Here is a 22,065-nt window from a genome sequence, read left to right as displayed (position 1 = left end):
CACCTTCCACCTCTATAATCCCCACCTTCCACCTGCAATCCTCCACATTCCACCTTCCACTTCCACCTTCCATCTATAATCCCTCCACCTTCCACCTTCCACCTTCCACTCCATCCTTCCACCATCCTCCTATCCTGCATCCTCTATACACCTGCATCCTTCCACTAGAATCCTCCACCTTCCACTTTAGTACTCCACCTTCCACTCATAATCCTCCACCTTCCACTATAATCCTCCTCCTCCACTCAATGTCCAGCCTTCTTCCACAATTCTCCGCCTTCCACCATAATCCTCCACATTCCCACAATAACCTCCACCTTCCACTTTAGTACTCCACCTTCCACTCATAATCCTCCACTATCCACCTGTAATCCTTCCTTCATACTCCCTAATCCTTCCACTCATAACCACATTCCACAACAATCCTCCACCTTCACTACTATCCACCTCCTCCACTATAATCCTCCACCTTCCACTCATAATCCTCCACCTTCCACTATAATCCTCCTTCCACTATAATCCTCCACATTCCAGTCATAATCCTCCTCCAGACAATCCCTCCACCTTCCACCTTTGCATCTAATTTCCATTAACATTCCATTATATCCCTCCACCTTCCACCTTAGGATGACTCCACTCAATCCAGGATCCCGATGGGGATCACGACGATCCTTCCATTTCCACTTCCATATCGATCGACGCCGACGATCCTTGACGATCGATCGACGACGACGATCGACGACGATCGATGATCGACGCCGACGGATGATCCGATGATCGACGATCCTTCGACGCCGACGATCGACGCCGACGATCCTTCGACGACGACGACGATGACGATCCTTATCGACGCCGACGATCGACGCCGACGATCCGACGACCGCCGATGATCGCCGACCGATCGATCGACGGGACGACGCCGACTTGATCCTTCGATGATCGAGGACGATCGACGATCCGACCGATTCGACGATGACCGACGGTCGAGATCTTCGACGCCGACGATCCGACGACCGACGACCGATCGACGATTCCAGACCGACGAGACCTTCGACGACGATCCACCGACGACCGACGATGACGACGACGACGAGACGCGACGATCCGACGACGATCCGACGACGATCCCGACCGACGACGACGACGATCCTTCGACGACGACCGACGGGGACGCCGACGGTTCTATCGACATCTCGACGATGATCTTAACGACGCCGACGATCCTTCGCCGACGGGGACCTTGCTATGATCGAGACGATCGATTGTCTCTTCTGACGACGATCTTCTTTACTTCGACTTATCTTCTCTCTATCTTCTGACGCCGACGACCTTCCACGGTTATCATTTAATTTCCACTCATAATCTGACTTCTACTATGGTCTTCATCTTCCACGACCTTCTACCGACATCTTTATCTTTAATCCTCCTTTTACCTCCTTTCCACCATAATTAGTTCTTCATTCCACGCATTCTTCTTTATTCACCATGGTTCTTTCACTTTCCATTATAACCTCACGCATTTATCCGCGCCGACGTCCATCTTCCACCAACCTCGACTCTTCACGACGATCTTCCATTTTCACCATAATCCCTCCTCCCTTCCATTTGTCCTCCCCATCCTCCACTCATTGATCCTCCTCCTTCCACCATAATCCTCCACCCCTAATCCTCCTTCCACCATAATCCTCCACATTCTGCATAACCCTCCATCTTCCACCAAAGCCATCCACCTTCACCATAATATTCCTCCTTCCACCATAATCCTCCACCTTCCACCTCAGCAATCCTCCACCTTCCACCATAGTCCTCCACCATAATCCTCCTCCTCCACCATAATCCTCCTCCACACAATCCCACCTTACCTCCACCTTCCAGCATAATCCTCCACCTTCCACCGTTATCCTCCACCTTCCACCTCATAATCCTCACCTCCTTCCACCACGAATCCCACCCTTCCACAACCTCCACCTTCCACCTCCACCTTCCACCAATCCTCCACCCCACCACCCATCACCTTCCATCTTCCAATCCCCACATCTCATCCTTCCATTTATCCATCCCCTAATTTTAATCTCCACCGCAATCTCCATCTTCCACTTTGTCTCCACTACCACAATTCCCCACTTCTAATTTCTTTAACCATAATTCCACTTCCACTTCCATAATCCCACTTCCACCTTAATCCTTCCACCTGCGTCCTCCACCTTTCCACCATCCACGCAATCTCAACTTCCATCTTCCACCTACCTTCCACCTTCCACCTTTCCACTTCATAATCCTCCACCTTTCCACTGCACCCTCCACATAATCCTCCACCTTCACTTTGCACTCAATTTCCACCTTTAATCTCCACCTTTCCACTTCATAATCTCCACTTCTACTTGCATCTTCCACTTTGCACCCTTCCATTCTGTACCCTTCATATTCTATATCTTCTAGAGCATCTTCTAATTCTCTACTTTGTATTTAATTTAATTTGTATCTTTCATCAGTTTAATCTTCATTTGTCTTTATACATTTTTCTGTTTATTTGCATCTTTCTTATTATTTCATACATCTTTTCGACGCTGATGGGATGATGCCGATGATTTTTCGATGCCGATGAACCTTCAACCATAATCCAACCAACCAATCCGATATCGACGCCGATGATTCGACGCCGATGATCGACGCCGACGATCCGCCGACGACGATCGATCCGCCGATCGACGCCGATGATGATTTCGATTCGAGATCGATTCGATGATCGACGACCGATCGACGCCGACGATTCGACGCCGACGATTCGACGATCCGACGCCGATCCGACGATGACGACCTTCGACGATCCGACGCCGATGATCCGACGACGACCGACGATCGACGACCGATGATCGACCGACGATCTTCGACGCCGATATCGACGACGATCCGACGACGATCGACGACGACCTTCCATTAATTGATCCTTCCAGACGACGACGACGATCGAGATCTTCTACGACGACGACGCCGATGATCTTCGACGCCGACGATCCGACGAGATCGACGACGATCGACGCCGACGACGCCGACGAAACCGACGACATTGATCCGACCGACGATCCGACGGACGATGACATCGACCGACGACGACTGATCCATCGACGATCCGACGACGATCCGACGACCGACGATCGACGCCGACGATGATCCGAGATCGATCCGACGCCGACGACGACCGACGATCGACGTCGACGACGCCGACGATCCGCCGACGACGATGATGATCGACCGACGACGACGCCGACGATCGACGTTGATGATCGCCGACGACGCCGACGATCGACGCCGACGATGACGACGACGTCGATGACGCCGACGATCGCCGATGATCGATCGACGATCAGGACGCCGATCGATCGCCGACGATCGATGATGATCGATGACGATTCGATCGATGATCGATTGATTCGATGATCGATGAGACGACGACGACGATCGATGATCGACGACGACGACGTCGATCGATCGATCGATCCGACGACGATCGACATCGACGATCGTCGATCGATGATCGACGATCCGACGCTGATCGACGAAACCGACGATCGATTTCGATCGACGACGATTGATCGATTGATCGATCCGACGACGATCGATCGACGATCGACGATCGATATCGACGACGACGATCGATCGACGATCCACGATCGATCGATCCGACGATCGATCGATCGATGATCGATCGCCGACGATCGACGATCGACGACGATTTCGATCGATGATCGATCGACGATCGATCGACGATCCGACGACGACGATCCGACGACGATGATCGACGATCGATCGACGATCGACGATGATCGACGATCGATCGATCGATTGATGCCGACGATCGATCGACGATCGACGATCGAGATCGACGATCGATCGATGACGATCGACGATCCGACGACCGACGATCCGATCGACGATCGATGATCGACGACGATCGATCGATACGATCGATTCCGACGACGACGACGACGATCGACGACGACGTCGACGATGCCGACATCGACGACGACGATCGATCGATGACGATCGACGACGACGACGACCTGACTTTATCGACGATCGACGCCGACGATGATCGACGATCGACGATGACGACGATTTTATCGACGCCGACATTTATTTTTCGACGACGACGACGCCGACGACGACGCCGACGACGACGACGATCCAGACGACGACGAAACCGACGACGACGACATGACGACGACCGACGATCCTTATCCTTTAATTTATCCTTTATCGACGATCCGCCGACGACGCCGACGATCCGACGACGATCCACGACGACGACCGACGATCCTTCCATCCCGACTTCCACGATCCGACGATCCTTCGACCAGATCCATTCCAGACCTTCCGACGACGAACCGACGCCGATATCCGACCGACCAGGATCCGACCTTCCATAATCCCAATTTCCACTTAATCCCACTTCCTGCACTATAGTCCTCCACCTTCCATTATAATCCTCCTCCTCCACCTTCCACTATAATCCTCCACCTTCCACAATCCTCCACCTTCCACTATTATCCTCCACCTTCCACTATAATCCTCCTCCTTCCACTATAGTCCTCCACCTTCCACAATGATCCTCCACCTTCCACTATAATCCTCCACTTTAATCCTCCTTCCACTATAATCATCCTCCTTCCACAATAATCCTCCACCTTCCACTATTAACCTCCTCCTTCCACTATAATCATCCTCCTTCCACAATAAACCTCCACCTTCCACTATAATCCTCCACTTTCCACTATAATCCTCCACTATAATCCTCCTCCTTCCACTATAATCCTCCTTCTTCCACAATAATCCTCCACCTTCCACTATAATCCTCCACATTCCAGTATAATCCTCCACCTTCCACCTCCACTATAATCCTCCACCTTCCACTTTAGTCCTCCACCTTCCACTATAATCCTCCTCCTTCCACTATAATCCTCCTCATTCCACTATAGTCCTCCACCTTTCACTATAATCCTCCTCCTTCCACTATAATCCTCCTCCTTCCACTATAATCCTCCTCATTCCACTATAGTCCTCCATCTTCCACTATAATCCTCCTCCTCCACCTTCCACTTTAATCCTCCTCCTTCCACTATAATCCTCCTCCTTCCACTATAATCCTCCACATTCCTGTATAATCCTCCTCCTTCCACTATAATCCTCCTCCTTCCACTATAATCCTCCTTCTTCCACAATAATCCTCCACCTTCCACTATAATCCTCCACATTCCACAATAATCCTCCACCTTCCACTTTAGTACTCCACCTTCCACTATAATCATCCACCTTCCACTATAATCCTCCTCCTTCAACTATAATCCTCCTTCCACTATAATCCTCCACCTTCCACTATAATCCTCCTACTATAATCCAACTTCCACTATAATCCTCCACCTTCCACTATAATCCAAGTATAATCCTCCTCCTTCCGCTATAATCCTCCTACTTCCACTATAATCCTCCTCCTTCCACTGTAGTCCTCCACCTTTCACTATAATCCTCCACCTTCCACTATAATCCTCCACCTTCCACTATAATCCTCCTCCTTCCACTATAATCCTCCACCTTCCTCCACATGCACACAACCTTGCAGGAGGAGGTTGTAGATTTATGTCTATGGATACTGTTATGTTACTGCATGCACTGTCAGTGGTGGACGGGTTGATGGTCAAGCGGGATGTGGATAATATGGTACACCATTCATATATAGCCAGTAGATGCACTGTGCATCGAACTGTTCGTCTGTGTCTGTACATGTCACCTTCAAAACACCATATATTTATACTGAACAAAACTTAGTTTCCGCTAAATGAAAACAATAAATTTGCATAATCTCATTTAATAACATACCTGAAAAGTATGTGAAGAAAAGCCGAACACTAAACAACTCACACCCTAACAAGGCAAATATGTAGATCTCCAGTGGTTACCATGCAAGGCTGACTACACTGATTTAGTGGATTGGGAAGACAACAGTTTTACTATACCTCCCATGTTCATTCTCGATAATGGATCAGAGTTTGGCCCTATATGCAGGAGTAAACTACCGGGCAAAAGAAAGATATCACATTTGAAATAATATTTGTATAAAAACAACAACACTAGGCAGTACAGGTTTGAGCCCAAGCAGAAAACATTCACCAAAACGTAACTGTCCAAAAACTTCGTACGAATCATGCATATTTCAAAACGTGAAAAACGTAATTGTGCAGCACAGATCAAAATGCACTTGCACGATTGTGGCATAATACCGATGTTGGACAGAGCAAGAATGCAGTAACCAAAAAACAACCACGAATATGTCAAGACTTCTCGCAAGTGCAACAAGAAGGGCGATCGGTATGGCCAATATGGGGGCTTCACGTCAGCTGGCAGGAGTGATTAAGTGAATGAGTTTAGTTGTACGCCGCACTCAGCAATAATCCAGCTATATGACGGCGGTCTGTAAATAATCGAGTCTGGACCAGACAATCCAGTGATCAACAGCATGAGCATCGATCTGCGCATTTGGGAACCGATGACATGTGTCAACCAAGCCAGGGAGCCTGACCACCCGATCCCGTTAGTCGCTTCTTACGACAAGCATGGGTAACTGAAGGTACATTTTAACCCGGACCTTCACGGGTGTCAGCTGGCAGGAACCTTCAACTGCAAACAGGCCAGACCCAGGATCAGGAAGACGGTTACATACGGCAGATCCACCTCCAGAACAGATTCCTGACGGCAACGTCAACAGCGGCGACAGCACTAGGACACGCCACCAGCAGACCAACAGTCCACGACTTGGTATGGCTGATATACAAGCCTACTGCCCCTTTCGTGGAATGGCCTTGACCCATCCACACCATCTACGCAGACTGCAATGGGCACGAACTGCGCGTTGGTGGCAGCGACGTGACAGGGAGGGAATGTTCTTTACAGATGAAAGTATGTTCAGTCTGTTCAAAAACTATGGCAGAGTCAGAGGTATTTTTTTGCCTAGAGGAGAGCAACTGGCACCTAACTGCGTTCAAGAAGTTCATCCGTTCGATGGAGGGGGCGTCATGGTATGGGGCAGCATTTGTGGCCAGAGAACAAGACTGGTTATCATCTGCCGACCGATGTGGAGACGTGTGTTGCTGTGTATGGATGCCCAGGGTGGTCACACTCTCTATTGATGACATGTCCCCTGACTCCCCGTCTCACAATGTGACTCTTTATGCTCTTTTGGAACGAACACTTGTTTGTGCATTTTTTATTTTGATCCCTTGACTCTTTCTTAGCGAATTGCGGCAAATGCAAGACCAGCATTACACTGAATTTGCAGTCAAATTATTGAAAACATGACTACTGTTTGTAAAATAATTACCATAAATCACACGGAGGCTATGTCTTTGTTTCTGTTCTTTGGTCAAGTGAAGTCGGTGGTAACTTTCTTTTGCCCGGCAGTTTATGTTAGTGTTTAGTTTGTGTAACCAGTAAACATGGACTCCTCCTCGGTAGTGGTCATGGGCTTGGACAGATCTATTTACAAGCAAAAGTCCCATCATGTCCCGAATTCTAGAGTCGTACAATGGGCAAAACAGTCGTCATTAAATCACATATAGCAGTGTAAGCAATCCAGCGTTTAACAGAGGAACAGGATCTATTTTGTTGACAGAGTCCCGGCATCAGTTGGAGCCCGGCGTGTGATTGAGACCTGCAGGAGGGCGAGTAAATGTGGCTTGTGGGTGGCTTGATGTGGCTTCATTTCCTCATGGAAATTACAATTACGCGTGAAACATTGTATTTCATGAGGAAATACCACTCAGACCACATACACAACACAATGGTAATATCCCACTTGATAATTACTGTGGCATTTGGTATCCTGTTGAAGTGATACTACTTTCAAATAATTATGTTCTGCATTTATAGTTTACTGTTTTTAAGGGATGCAATTTTTATCCTACATGGGATTGATGGTATCCTGAAGGGAGTGTTTTTTGAATCTTGGATAACTTTACTCTGTTGAGAGCAGGAGCAGGTCACTAGAGGGAGATTCCAATATATATATGAAAATGTTCTACCCAATTACCTGAACTTAACACTAAAATTAGCTAAAATGTGTGTGTGTGTGTGTGTGTGTGTGTGTGTGTGTGTGTGTGTGTGTGTGTGTGTGTGTGTGTGTGTGTGTGTGTGTGTGTGTGTGTGTGTGTGTGTGTGTGTGTTTGTGTGTGTGTGTGTGTGTGTGTGTGTGTGTGTGTGTGTGTGTGTGTGTGTGTGTGTGTGTGTGTGTGTGTGTGTGTGTGTGTGTGTGTGTGTTGTGTGTGTGTGTGTGTGTGTTGTGTTTTTGTCGTGGTGACACAATCAGAGCGATCATATTGCGAATGGCCGATAACAGTTCTTTTGGCAACCGAGGACCCGTGAAGGTCCGGCTTGGAATGAACCTTCAGTAACCCATGCTTGTCCAGCCAAAAATGACTGCAGTATGCGAGCCTAGTTCGACAATGATGTCAACTGGACTTCTATAGCCAGCTTACCCGTGAAAGTCCGGGTTAGAATATTGACCTTCAGTAACCCCTGTTTGTAGTAAGAGGCGTCTAACGGGATCAGGTGGTCAGGCTCGCTGGCCTGGTTGGCACATGTCATCGGTTCTCAATTGTGCAGATCGATGCTCTTCCTGCTGAACACTCACTCACCATAGCCATCTATTTCACTTTTCTTGAGAAGATGAACGTTTGAAGTTGTCCAAACATGTCGCCGGAGCATATCTAACAGCTAACAGCAGGGATAATTTGAACATTTAGTTTGACCTGGAAGTACAAAATATGTCATAGCCATTTCAAGGACTTCAGGAAAACACGATATTTCATTCATATTTTCCAGATTTCCATGCGGAGTAAAACTAAACTCATTCAGTCACTCACTCACTTGGCAGGTGAGGGATCGCTTCCAGCACGTTTCAAGCTAAGGCCGTGTCGGGTGGCTTCCCTTGACCCTTTCAATTTCGATGTCAAAAGGATTCATTCTCCGTGGACTTGCAATGCTTGCAATATGTAAAAGTTTTTCAGCAGGCCTGTCGGCCATGGCGATATCTAGCACGGCCTGTCAGTGTCAATATGTTGACGTCGCCATTTTTTGTTGTTATTGTTTCAGAAACAAACGGCTATCCCTCCCATTTTTATTGGGGAACAGTCCATAGTTTTGGAGGAGGTGGTTATGTAGGTTGATGAAAGCAAAAATACATATCCTGAAATCAAACAGAATACGTACATTTTGATATTCTAAATTCCAAGATATGCCGCTTGTTCGCTGAGTGAGTGAGTGAGTTCAGTTTTACGCAGCTTTTGGCAATATTTCAGCAATATCACGGCGGGGGGACACCAGAAATGGGCTTCAAACATTGTGCTCATGTGGGGAATCGAACCCGACGAGCGAACATCTTAACCACTAGGCTACCCCCATGCCGTTTGCTGCAGACTCTGCTGGATCTCCTCTCATCTTGGTGATCTCTTCATCGAACAGGCATTGGCTCGAGGGATGACTTGGCAATCGTCTTCATATTTGTAAGAACCTCTTTTGCCATTTGAACACGGTTCAATGTAGGTGAATACCTACTCATTTAGGTGATATCTGATTGATCAGTATTCACTAAGTTAATGATTAAATAAAAAATCTCATCTTTAAGCCACTAAACAAACACCAATCAGTTGCAAGACCAGGTCGGAGAACATCAAAGGAAAAAAGTTTGTCTCATGTGCATAGTTGAAACCTAAAGGTCTGCGTCGTGTGCAGACACCCATCACCCCACTTGTTCTCTGAAATATTGTTTCTGCTGAAATAACACGTATCGAACTCGACCCTTTGGAGTTTTAAGTCTTGCCCCGAGAACATAAGACTAGTACCCTGCCTCGGCCTCCATGTTGTGAGGCGAGGAGCGCAAGCATTCTAGGTAGGGCTTCCACGGGTACTCGAGTACTCGAGGACGAGTCGGGTTTAGCTTGACTCGAGTCCATTTTCAAGGACTCGAGGACTCGAAAAGGGGAGATAACTCGAATTATTGACGTTGACAGACTGCCTGCCATGTGCTAAGCATGAGCGGCCGTTAACGTCTAATATTAAGATAAGATATAACTTTATTATCCCAGAGGAAATTATTATACATCCAACTGTCTCAATATGAATATGTACACAGTTCACAAAAATATACACAATAATTACATGCTCAAAACGAATGCTATTTACACAATAAAACTGACATGATATAATTCAATTAACCACATAGGTAAAGAGGCTGCATAATTCTAGTTGTAATCACGTGATGGTGATTAAAAAATATGTGTTGTATTCACGAATACTTGATGGTATGAAAGACTGTCGAACTCTGTTTTGAGGAAGGTAATCGACAGCAGCGTCCAGAAGGAAGTAGTTCAAAATGGTGAGATTAAATATGTCAACTATCAAATCTAATTTTAGTTGCCTTTGTGACAATCTGGCGCTCAGAGATAAAGGAATATACTTGAAAGACACCCCAGAAATTTTGCATGCAGTATTAACAATTTTGAAAAGCTTGTTTTTGTTGCAATGAGACAGACCCCCATACCAACATAGAACATTGAATAAAGGTTTGATAAAAACTGTCATTACGGTTTTGTCAATGCCTTGACGATGATAATGTTCAGAATCGAAATTAGGCCAGTACAGTGGCGTCATCTGCGAATTTCACAGTAAACACGTCATATATTGACAAGTAACAGTCATTGGTATACAAAACGAAGAGTACGGATGAAGGAACACAGCCATTTGGTTCTGCAGTAGAGGTTGAGAGAAAAGAAGATTGATAGCCATTTACACTGACATACTGAGTTCTATGTACCCTGAATTCTTTAACCCATCTGATAATGTTTTTATTAACACCTGTATTAAATAGTTTACTCCTCACACGGTGTGGCTGTATGGTATTAGTTGTTACAAATCTGCAGATGAGAGTAAATATTATACATCGTTTGAAATTTCACTTCTTAAAATGATAAGGTAACTATCTTGACAATTGATAGACATGGAGAAAGATAAAAAAATCAAATGTATGGGCGTATCTTGATCTGGATAGAGAAAAGAGAAAAATAACCAAATGCCGCTGGTGCTGCATCTCACTGCGTTTTGCAGGCAGTACAAGAAGTACGATGAAAACAACAAGTGTCAAGTAAACATCCAAATACTGATTCTGACCAATGGGAAATGTTAGTCACATAACGATATGAAGTCGGAATGAAGTAAGTGTTCACTTGTGTGATCGGAACACATGTCATGCAAGTTACGCTATTGTTTGCTTGAAAGGTATGAATTTCGAGTACTCCGGTCCGAGTCGAGTCTCATCCCTCGAGTACTCGAGTCCAAGAAAATGGACTCGTTGAAGCCCTAATTCTAGGGCAGACAAACCAGTCTACCTCGGAATGGGAAAGTCCATCGAACCATATGAACACGAATAATGTAGTGCGATCTACGGATCGAAGGGAGGTAACTGCTTCATCTGCCAGTTGAGAAGAGGACAGCACAATGGGGTGTTCAACTCAAGCCTTGCGCCGATTGGGAACGTATTCACAATCATGGTAGGAAAAAACTGCAAAGAATGCATGTTCCTAATATTGAACTAACGGTCTATTTGATTACATTCAGCTGACTGAACGTAAGGTGCTTGGTTGTCTTCGAGTTTAGTATAGTCGTCCAGCTGACCTGGAGATATGTGGGTCATTCTTTATATCTTAGAAAGTCTTAAATCCTGTTCCTCTGCATTAAAACGTGTACAAACTTTGATAATGATAAAAATTTTGTTTTCAACTTTGTAACAATAACATTTGCAAAATGTGATTAACATGTAGTAAGTCATAGCACAATGTATCTTTTTAAAACAGAGAACAGTAGCATGTTCTCCATACTGCGCAGAAACTTCTACATCAGAATTCATTAAAAATACAGTTGCAGTGTATAATTATATAAATCGTATCAAATTATATATTAGACAGACAAACAGTTTATTCAGTATTTAAAGGCCTTCATTACAAAATTATAAATATTTTGAAAATAAATCTGTTGACCCAAAGTTGATGTCCTAAAATAACCAAAATATAGCTAGATGACAGGTGCCATCTTGTTTATGACCCAAATGTTCATTTCGTTGAATGACCATTGGATTGGACTATGCATTGAGTCAGCAGTCCAGCCAAAAATGACTGCAGTATGCGAGCCTAGTTCGACAATGATGTCAACTGGACTTCTATAGCCAGCTTACCCGTGAAAGTCCGGGTTAGAATATTGACCTTCAGTAACCCCTGTTTGTAGTAAGAGGCGACTAACGGGATCAGGTGGTCAGGCTCGCTGACTTGGTTGACACATGTCATCGGTTCCCAATTGCACAGATCGATGCTCTTCCTGCTGAACACTGGATTGTCTGGTCCAGACTCAATTATTTACATACCGCCGCCATATAGCTGGAATATTGCTGAATGCGGAGTAAAACTAAACTTACTCACTCACTCACCATAGCCATCTATCTCACTTTTCTTGAGAAGATGAACGTTTGAAGTTGTCCAAACATGTCGCCGGAGTCTAACAGCTAACAGCAGGGATAATTTGAACATTTAGTTTGACCTGGAAGTACAAAATATGTCATAGCCATTTCAAGGACTTCAGGAAAACACGATATTTCATTCATATTTTCCAGATTTCCATGGAAAACTGGATAGAAAACGACCGCGAGAGTGTTTTGTGGACAACACTGCTAGATTTTACATTTGAAACCTTATGTTTTGCTTTGGTGGTCAAATTCAGTTCGACAATGTAAAACCTCAAAGAGAAAAATGGCTTGTTTTTTTTTAAATTTGTACGAATATTTAGGAGATGAACATACTGTCTTCGAAAAATAGAGGTATATAACGAAGTCTTTTAGCTCAAAATTTGATTTAAAACCGAACGCGTAGCATAACTGCGTCATTAAAATCTTAATAAAATAAACTGACGTACAAAAGAAAGTACACATCTGATGCTTTGGTAAAATGTTTTCCTAATAACAGCGTAATATTTAGACAAGTGTTTTGATTGTGACTCACAGTTCACAACATTGTGTACGTGTTGCAATAACACCATAGATATCGTACCCAATTGGAACATTGCTAGCAAAATATTCACTTTTTTAAATAGTCCCAAAACAGCAGGTGTGCACATGGGAGCTGAGAGTGAGTGAGTGAGTTAGTTTAGTTTTACGCAGCACTCAACAGTAATCCAGCTATATGGCGGCGGTCTGTAAATAATGGAGTCTGGACCAGACAATCCAGTTTGTGAACTGTTGGGTTCAGATTGTGTACCTTTGTTTTCACACGACACCGATTAGAATCAAGGACGAGGCTTAATATGCACCACCCACTTTCGGTTTTGCTGTGTGGTATATGAATGGATAAAATATGGATAAACTGCATGGTACGCCTGCTATTTAGAAACTGCTTAACATACTGTTAGTTGTCAATAATGTTTATAACTTAACATGAAAATGTTATGACGTATAGTACAGAATCCAGCAACATTATTTCATTGTTAGTTGTTCAATACATTATTTCATTATCAACTTTCAATATTTTGAAAATGTGCAGTTACAATGTCAAGTCCATTCAACTCTCAAGAAAACTTTAACACGTAACAGTCACATGTCTTTGCTAAAATAATCTACAAGTGAAATGTACGATATAAACCAGTTTTCCTGAAATGTTTCAAGTTAAAACATTGATTACACAGCAGTCTCGTTTCCTGCCCACTGGGTTCCGACCTATTGCGCACCTTAGTACAATAGCCAGTCTAGAAGTTTGAGACCAATTCATTCAACTGGATACATAAATATTAATCAATATTATTTGATACATCTAAGCACTTGTATATTGCAACACTACACTCCTTATAATCCTTGCTAACACTTCGTGCAGCGTGCGCTGTCGTACAGCGAGCTCTGACAAACGGAAATCGTGGAAATCTCAAAACGAGGCTCGGCCGCTAGAAACGTTTGACGGTCTGGTACGGACTTGATATTATATCAATCACATTGTGCCTTACAAAACTACACTAAATAAGCGCAAAAAACACATAACAGGTGTAACCAGTGAGCCAGATGCATTGCGAAACATTTTACGACCTCATCAAACAGGGGCAGTCTGTGACGTCTTAGTTAAGGTCATGCTGCCTACACTTCGCCATAAAATATAGAATTACGATGTTATTAAAGTTTAAAATTAAAATTAACTTACAAATACCATTTTCTTATGAAACAAGAAATGGGAATTCAGTGTAACCATAGTTGTTTGTGGTGTCTCTTTTCACTTTCACACGAGAAACTTCGGATCGGCTGAAAATTATGTCATTGTCTGAATAGGTTAATGAGACTCATGTTTCGGTTTGATCACCTATGAACAATACTGGTTCAATTCGATCCCTGTTCACATCAACATACTGTTTGTGAGTGTTTAAAAATCTAAAACTCAACAACTGTGATCTTTTAGGAATTTTCTGAGATGTAATATGATGCTTAGTGAAGCTTTACACTATTTGTAAGGAATGACCAGTTGCATGAGATGTACCCTTGCTGTACCAGTTGCATGAGATGTACCCTTGCTGTACCAGTTGCATGAGATGTACCCTTGCTGTACCAGCTGCATGAGATGTACCCTTGCTGTACCAGTTGCATGAGATGTACCCTTGCTGTACCAGTTGCATGAGATGTACCCTTGCTGTACCAGAACCACTTACTGGATTAGGCAAAGCTCACAAAAAAGTCTAGTTTTGCCCATCACAGTACTTGTTCACAGGAAACTATAACTTTGATGTAACGACCTATCTAGGGGAACCCATGTAGCAGGTCCTTGGTGAAACCCCTTTCAAAGTCAAGATAAGATACCATAATACTGTATTATCCCGAGGGGAAATTATATAAAACACGTACAGCACAACAAACCATGGAATCACAACATATCACATTTCAACAGCACTAGGATAATAAACCAATAAATAGGTAAGAGCAATAAATGAGTGAAAGAGTAAGATATGACTTAATGCAATGACGAGATAAAAACAGCATTGGTGCAAATGGGTTACATGTAGGTAAGGTGATAAATGAATGAATATGAACATTGACTGTTGTACTGAATACCGGCTAGTACAAAGGAATGACGTAACCTGTTTGTTGTAGCTATCGGCATGCGCAGACGACGACCTGATTGGAGACATTCAAAATTGTAAAATATAATATATGCGCTGTCATGACAATTTTCCTCACTTTTGTTGACAATTTACTGCCGATAGATGTTACTGAATCTGTGCCAATGATTTTGCGTGCTGTGTTAACAGTTTAGTTTTGTTTTGAACAGACAGGTTACCAAACCAACAAAGAAGGTTAAAATTTAAAATACTTTGTAGAAATGTTTTGTGAAACAGTACCATAAGAGAGTCAGTTCAAATATCAATGTATTGAGGATATTTCACGTGTTCAGAGAAGTTTTTCACATCACGGCACGACATTACATCATGTTTCGATAGACAGGTGAAATATTCTATTTATTTATATACTTCTAATTTTTGTCTAATTAAATTTTAACAATATGAATCCCAGAAAGTTGGACTAACGAAGTCCAAATTCTCCCAGTTGTAAACTAAGGACTGTTCATTTCTTTGTTCAGGAACACGGCGCGAAGACATCTAAAACATTGAAATATAAATCGAGACAAAATATTGTATCAATTGCTATTTATCTTTTTGTTTGATGGACACAATCACCACTTTACAATTATAACTCTAGCAATCCTTTTGGTCTTGTCAGCAACTACACAATTTGATGCTGGAGCACGAGTACATACAAGCCACAAACAAATATGGCGCGTCAAGAGAAAGCGTCATTGAGAACAGAAATAAACCAATCACAGAGACAGTAAGCATAAACACAGGTGACCATTGCATAAAAAAAGGTGAAATTAAGTCACGTGTACATAAAATGTCAGTTTTGAATGCTCCCAACTTGTGATTGAAGTGTTCTCGACAGGCGTAAACTCGCCCGAGACACAGAGTCAGGACACGCTATAACCCAGTGCGGGAGAGGCACTCAAAGTCTCACTCGCTCAGATGACTCAGAGATCAGCTGATCAGTGCAAGTATTCTTCGCTGGAGGTTGGTCATCCGAGGCCCGTGCTTGCTGACCAAACGCGTCTGGTGAAGTGCATATGTTTGCATCGCTATTTATTGTGTTGTCTGACAGAATACAGGACACAGCACTTTGTTGAGCCGTGAAGTAGTTTCATTGCAGTGAACATATCAAATAAAATTCAATTACCCAGCTTAGCAAAATCTATTTAGGGAAATGTGTGATCAACTAAAGGCCACTAAGAAAGTAAGTCATACCATAAACACCAACACTGTGCCTAATTCTTGTTATGTTTTGGTACCCATGAAAGTCAAGGGCTGGAATTGGTCTTCAGCAACCCATGCTTGTTGTAAGGGGCGACTGAGGTGGCCAGACTAACTTGGTTGACACATGTCATCGTATCCCAACTGCTTCGATCGATGCTCATGCGGTTGATCACTGGACTGTCCGGTTCAGACCGCCGCCACATAACAGGGATATAGCTGGCGTGACGCGTTAAACAACAAACAAAACAAACATACAAAATATGTTTTTCTCCACAGGTTGAAGGGCCTCCAGCAGGCAGCCAGGAACAGCCATGTCCAGCAACACGGTGGGTTGTCCCATGTTTATATGATGGGTTGTCCTCTGTAGTGCAGGATGGTGGGTTGTGCTCTGTAGTGCAGTATGATGGGCTGTCCTCTGTAGTGCAGTATGGTGGGTTGTCCTCTGTAGTGCAGTATGGTGGGTTGTCCTCTGTAGTGCAGTATGGTGGGTTGTCCTCTGTAGTGCAGTATGGTGGGTTGTCCTCTGTAGTGCAGTATGGTGGGCTGTCCTCTGTAGTGCAGTATGGTGGGCTGTCCTCTGTAGTGGAGTATGGTGAGTTGTCCTCTGTAGTGCAGTATGGTGGGCTGTCCTCTGTAGTGGAGTATGGTGGGCTGTCATCTGTAGTGGAGTGTGGTGGGTTGTCCTCTGTAGTGCAGTATGGTGGGTTGTCCTCTGTAGTGCAGTATGGTGGGTTGTCCTCTGTAGTGCAGTATGGTGGGCTGTCCTCTGTAGTGGAGTATGGTGAGTTGTCCTCTGTAGTGCAGTATGGTGGGCTGTCCTCTGTAGTGGAGTATGGTGGGCTGTCCTCTGTAGTGGAGTATGGTGGGCTGTCCTCTGTAGTGGAGTATGGTGGGTTGTCCTCTGCACTGGAGTATGGTGGTTTATCCTCTGTAGTGGAGTGTGGTGGGTTGTCCTCTGTAGTGGAGTATGGTGGGTTGTCCTCTGTAGTGGAGTATGGTGGGCTGTCCTCTGTAGTGGAGTGTGGTGGGTTGTCCTCTGCAGTGCAGTATGGTGGGTTGTCCTCTGTAGTGCAGGATTGCGGGTTGTGCTCTGTAGTGGAGTATGGTTGGCTGTCCTCTGTAGTGGAGAGTGGTGTGTTGTCCTCTGTAGTGCAGTATGGTGGGCTGTCCTCTGTAGTGGAGTATGGTGGGCTGTCCTCTGTAGTGGAGTGTGGTGGGTTGTCCTCTGTAGTGCAGGATGGTGGGCTGTCCTCTGTAGTGCAGTATGGTGGGCTGTCCTCTGTAGTGCAGGATGGCGGGTTGTGCTCTGTAGTGGAGTATGGTGGGTTGTCCTCTGTAGTGGAGTATGGTGGAATGTCCTCTGTAGTGCAGTATAGTGGGCTGTCTTCTGTAGTGGAGTATGGTGGGCTGTCCTCTGTAGTGGAGTATGGTGGGTTGTCCTCTGTAGTGCAGTATAGTGGGTTATCCTCTGTAGTGCAGTATGGTGGGTTGTCCTCTGTAGTGGAGTATGATGGACTGTCCTCTGTAGTGGAGTGTGGTGTGTTGTCCTCTGTAGTGGAGTGTGGTGTGTTGTCCTCTGTAGTGGAGTATGGTGGGCTGTCCTCTGTAGTGGAGTATGGTGGGTTGTCCCCTGTAGTGCAGTATGGTGGGCTGTCCTGTGTAGTGCAGGATGGTGGGTTGTCCTCAGTAGTGCAGTATGGTGGGTTGTCCTCTGTAGTGCAGGATGGTGGGCGGTCCCTGTGTAGTGCAGGATGGTGGGTTGTCCCTCTGTAGTGCAGTATGGTGGGTTGTCCCTCTGTAGTGCAGTATGGTGGGTTGTCCTCTGTAGTGCAGTATGGTGGGCTGTCCTCTGTAGTGGCAGTATGGTGGGCTGTCCTCTGTAGTGGAGTATGGTGAGTTGTCCTCTGTAGTGCAGTATGGTGGGCTGTCCTCTGTAGTGGAGTATGGTGGGCTGTCATCTGTAGTGGAGTGTGGTGGGTTGCCCTCTGTAGTGCAGTATGGTGGGTTGTCCTCTGTAGTGCAGTATGGTGGGTTGTCCTCTGTAGTGCAGTATGGTGGGCTGTCCTGTGTAGTGGAGTATGGTGAGTTGTCCTCTGTAGTGCAGTATGGTGGGTTGTCCTCTGTAGTGGAGTATGGTGGGCTGTCCTCTGTAGTGGAGTATGGTGGGCTGTCCTCTGTAGTGGAGTATGGTGGGTTGTCCTCTGCACTGGAGTATGGTGGTTTATCCTCTGTAGTGGAGTGTGGTGTGTTGTCCTCTGTAGTGCGGTATGATGGGTTGTCCTCTGTAGTGGAGTATGGTGGGCTGTCCTCTGTAGTGGAGTGTGGTGGGTTGTCCTCTCTGCAGGGGTGGGTGGGTTGTCCTCTGTAGTGCAGGATTGCGGGTTGTGCTCTGTAGTGGAGTATGGTTGGCTGTCCTCTGTAGTGGAGAGTGGTGTGTTGTCCTCTGTAGTGCAGTATGGTGGGCTGTCCTCTGTAGTGGAGTATGGTGGGCTGTCCTCTGTAGTGGAGTGTGTGGGTTGTCCTCTGTAGTGCAGGATGGTGGGTTGTCCTCTGTAGTGCAGTATGGTGGGCTGTCCTCTGTATGAGTGCAGGATGGCGGGTTGTGCTCTGTAGTGGAGTATGGTGGGTTGTCCTCTGTAGTGGAGTATGGTGGGCTGTCCTCTGTAGTGGAGTATGGTGGGCTGTCCTCTGTAGTGCAGTATATTGGGTTGTCCTCTGTAGTGCAGTATGGTGGGTTGTCCTCTGTAGTGCAGTATGGTGGGTTGTCCTCTGTAGTGCAGTATGGTGGGTTGTCCTCTGTAGTGCAGTATGGTGGGTTGTCCTCTGTAGTGCAGTATGGTGGGCTGTCCTCTGTAGTGGAGTATGGTGAGTTGTCCTCTGTAGTGCAGTATGGTGGGCTGTCCTCTGTAGTGGAGTATGGTGGGCTGTCATCTGTAGTGGAGTGTGGTGGGTTGTCCTCTGTAGTGCAGTATGGTGGGTTGTCCCTCTGTAGTGCAGTATGGTGGGTTGTCCTCTGTAGTGCAGTATGGTGGGCTGTCCTCTGTAGTGGTGGAGTATGGTGAGTTGTCCTCTGTAGTGCAGTATGGTGGGCTGTCCTCTGTAGTGGAGTATGGTGGGCTGTCCTCTGTAGTGGAGTATGGTGGCTGTCCTCTGTAGTGGAGTATGGTGGGTTGTCCTCTGCACTGGAGTATGGTGGTTTATCCTCTGTAGTGGAGTGTGGTGGGTTGTCCTCTGTAGTGGAGTATGGTGGGTTGTCCCTCTGTAGTGGAGTTTGGTGGGCTGTCCTCTGTAGTGGAGTGTGGTGGGTTGTCCTCTGCAGTGCAGTATGGTGTGGGTTGTCCCTAGGTAGTGCAGTATGGTGGGTTGTCCTCTGTGTAGTGCAGCATGGTGGGTTGTCCTCTGCACTGGAGTATGGTGGTTTATCCTCTGTGGCCGATGGTCCAGGAGTGTGGTGGGCTTGTCCTCTGTAGTGGAGTATGGTGGGTTGTCCCCTGTAGTGGAGTGTGGTGGGTTGTCCTCTGCAGTGCAGTATGGTGGGTTGTCCTCTGTAGTTCAGGATTGCGGGTTGTGCTCTGTAGTGGAGTATGGTTGGCTGTCCTCTGTAGTGGAGAGTGGTGTGTTGTCCTCTGTAGTGCAGTATGGTGGGCTGTCCTCTGTAGTAGAGTATGGTGGGCTGTCCTCTGTAGTGGAGTGTGGTGGGTTGTCCTCTGTGGTGCAGGATGGTGGGCTGTCCCTCTGTAGCAGTATGGTGGGCTGTCCTCTGTGGTGCAGGATGGCGGGTTGTGCCTCTGTAGTGAGTATGGTGGCTTGTCCTCTGTAGTGGAGTATGGTGGAATGTCCTCTGTAGTGCAGTATAGTGGGCTGTCTTCTGTAGTGGAGTATGGTGGGCTGTCCTCTGTAGTGGAGTATGGTGGGTTGTCCTCTGTAGTGCAGTATAGTGGGTTATCCTCTGTAGTGCAGTATGGTGGGTTGTCCTCTGTAGTGGAGTATGATGGACTGTCCTCTGTAGTGGAGTGTGGTGTGTTGTCCTCTGTAGTGGAGTGTGGTGTGTTGTCCTCTGTAGTGGAGTATGGTGGGCTGTCCTCTGTAGTGGAGTATGGTGGGTTGTCCTCTGTAGTGCAGTATGGTGGGCTGTCCTGTGTAGTGCAGGATGGTGGGTTGTCCTCTGTAGTGCAGTATGGTGGGTTGTCCTCTGTAGTGCAGTATGGTGGGCGGTCCTCTGTAGTGCAGGATGGTGGGTTGTCCTCTGTAGTGCAGTATGGTGGGTTGTCCTCTGTAGTGCAGTATGGTGGGTTGTCCTCTGTAGTGCAGTATGGTGGGTTGTCCTCTGTAGTGCAGTATGGTGGGCTGTCCTCTGTAGTGGAGTATGGTGAGTTGTCCTCTGTAGTGCAGTATGGTGGGCTGTCCTCTGTAGTGGAGTATGGTGGGCTGTCATCTGTAGTGGAGTGTGGTGGGTTGTCCTCTGTAGTGCAGTATGGTGGGTTGTCCTCTGTAGTGCAGTATGGTGGGTTGTCCTCTGTAGTGCAGTATGGTGGGCTGTCCTGTGTAGTGGAGTATGGTGAGTTGTCCCTCTGTAGTGCAGTATGGTGGGTTGTCCTCTGTAGTGGAGTATGGTGGGCTGTCCTCTGTAGTGGAGCATGGTGGGCTGTCCTCCGTAGTGGTAGGCATGGTGGGTTGTCCCTCTGCACTGGAGTATGGGTTTATCCTCTGTAGTGGAGTATGGTGGGTTGTCCTCTGTAGTGCGGTATGATGGGTTGTCCTCTGTAGTGGAGTATGGTGGGCTGTCCTCTGTAGTGGAGTGTGGTGGTTGTCCTCTGCAGTGGAGCATGGTGGGTTGTCCTCTGTGCAGGATTGTGGCGCTACTTTAGTGGAGTATGGTTGGCTGTCCTCTGTAGTGGAGAGTGGTGTGTTGTCCTCTGTAGTGCAGTATGGTGGGCTGTCCTCTGTAGTGGAGTATGGTGGGCTGTCCTCTGTAGTGGAGTGTGGTGGGTTGTCCTCTGTAGTGCAGGATGGTGGGTTGTCCTCTGTAGTGCAGTATGGTGGGCTGTCCTCTGTAGTGCAGGATGGCGGGTTGTGCTCTGTAGTGGAGTATGGTGGGTTGTCCTCTGTAGTGGAGTATGGTGGGCTGTCCTCTGTAGTGGAGTATGGTGGGCTGGCCTCTGTAGTGCAGCATGGTGGGTTGTCCCTCTGTAGTGCAGTATGGTGGGCTGTCCTGTAGTGCAGGATGGTGGGTTGTCCTCTGTAGTGCAGTATGGTGGGTTGTCCTCTGTAGTGCAGTATGGTGGGCGGTCCTGTGTAGTGCAGGATGGTGGGTTGTCCTCTGTAGTGCAGTATGGTGGGTTGTCCTCTGTAGTGCAGTATGGTGGGTTGTCCTCTGTAGTGCAGTATGGTGGGTTGTCCTCTGTAGTGCAGTATGGTGGGCGGTCCTCTGTAGTGCAGGATGGTGGGTTGTCCTCTGTGCAGTGCAGTATGGTGGGCTGTCCTCTGTAGTAGTGCAGTATGGTGGAGTTGTCCTCTGTAGTGCAGTATTGTGGGTGGGTCCCTCTGTAGTGCAGTATGGTGGGTTGTCCTCTGTAGTGTTGTGTTGTGGGTTGTCCTCTGCAGTGCAGTATGGTGGGTTGTCCTCTGTAGTGGAGTGTGGTG

At 46.3% G+C, this 22,065-nt stretch overlaps 1 protein-coding gene across 2 annotated transcripts in view; it reads left to right on the top strand.

Moving 5' to 3' along the window:
* LOC124288959 (hydroxyacid-oxoacid transhydrogenase, mitochondrial-like) overlaps positions 1–22,065 on the top strand; it is an 89,605-nt gene that overhangs the window by 35,565 nt on the left and 31,975 nt on the right. Inside the window, exons 1-2 of one of the 2 annotated variants that reach the window (XM_046725549.1) lie at positions 11,475–11,594; positions 16,699–16,748. In XM_046725549.1, the coding sequence (XP_046581505.1) occupies positions 11,542–11,594; positions 16,699–16,748 (103 nt within the window). In that variant the 5' untranslated portion in view covers positions 11,475–11,541. Of the gene's footprint in view, positions 1–11,474; positions 11,595–16,698; positions 16,749–22,065 lie in introns of those variants that run through there. The other variant, XM_046725550.1, reaches the window with a different exon arrangement.

The sequence above is a fragment of the Haliotis rubra genome, unplaced genomic scaffold (assembly GCF_003918875.1).
Source record: "Haliotis rubra isolate DU_JTF1 unplaced genomic scaffold, ASM391887v1 Scf43, whole genome shotgun sequence".
NCBI lineage: Eukaryota > Metazoa > Mollusca > Gastropoda > Lepetellida > Haliotidae > Haliotis > Haliotis rubra.
The sequence above is the reverse complement of the archived record's forward strand: the minus strand, read 5'-3'. Positions and strand labels throughout refer to the sequence as shown.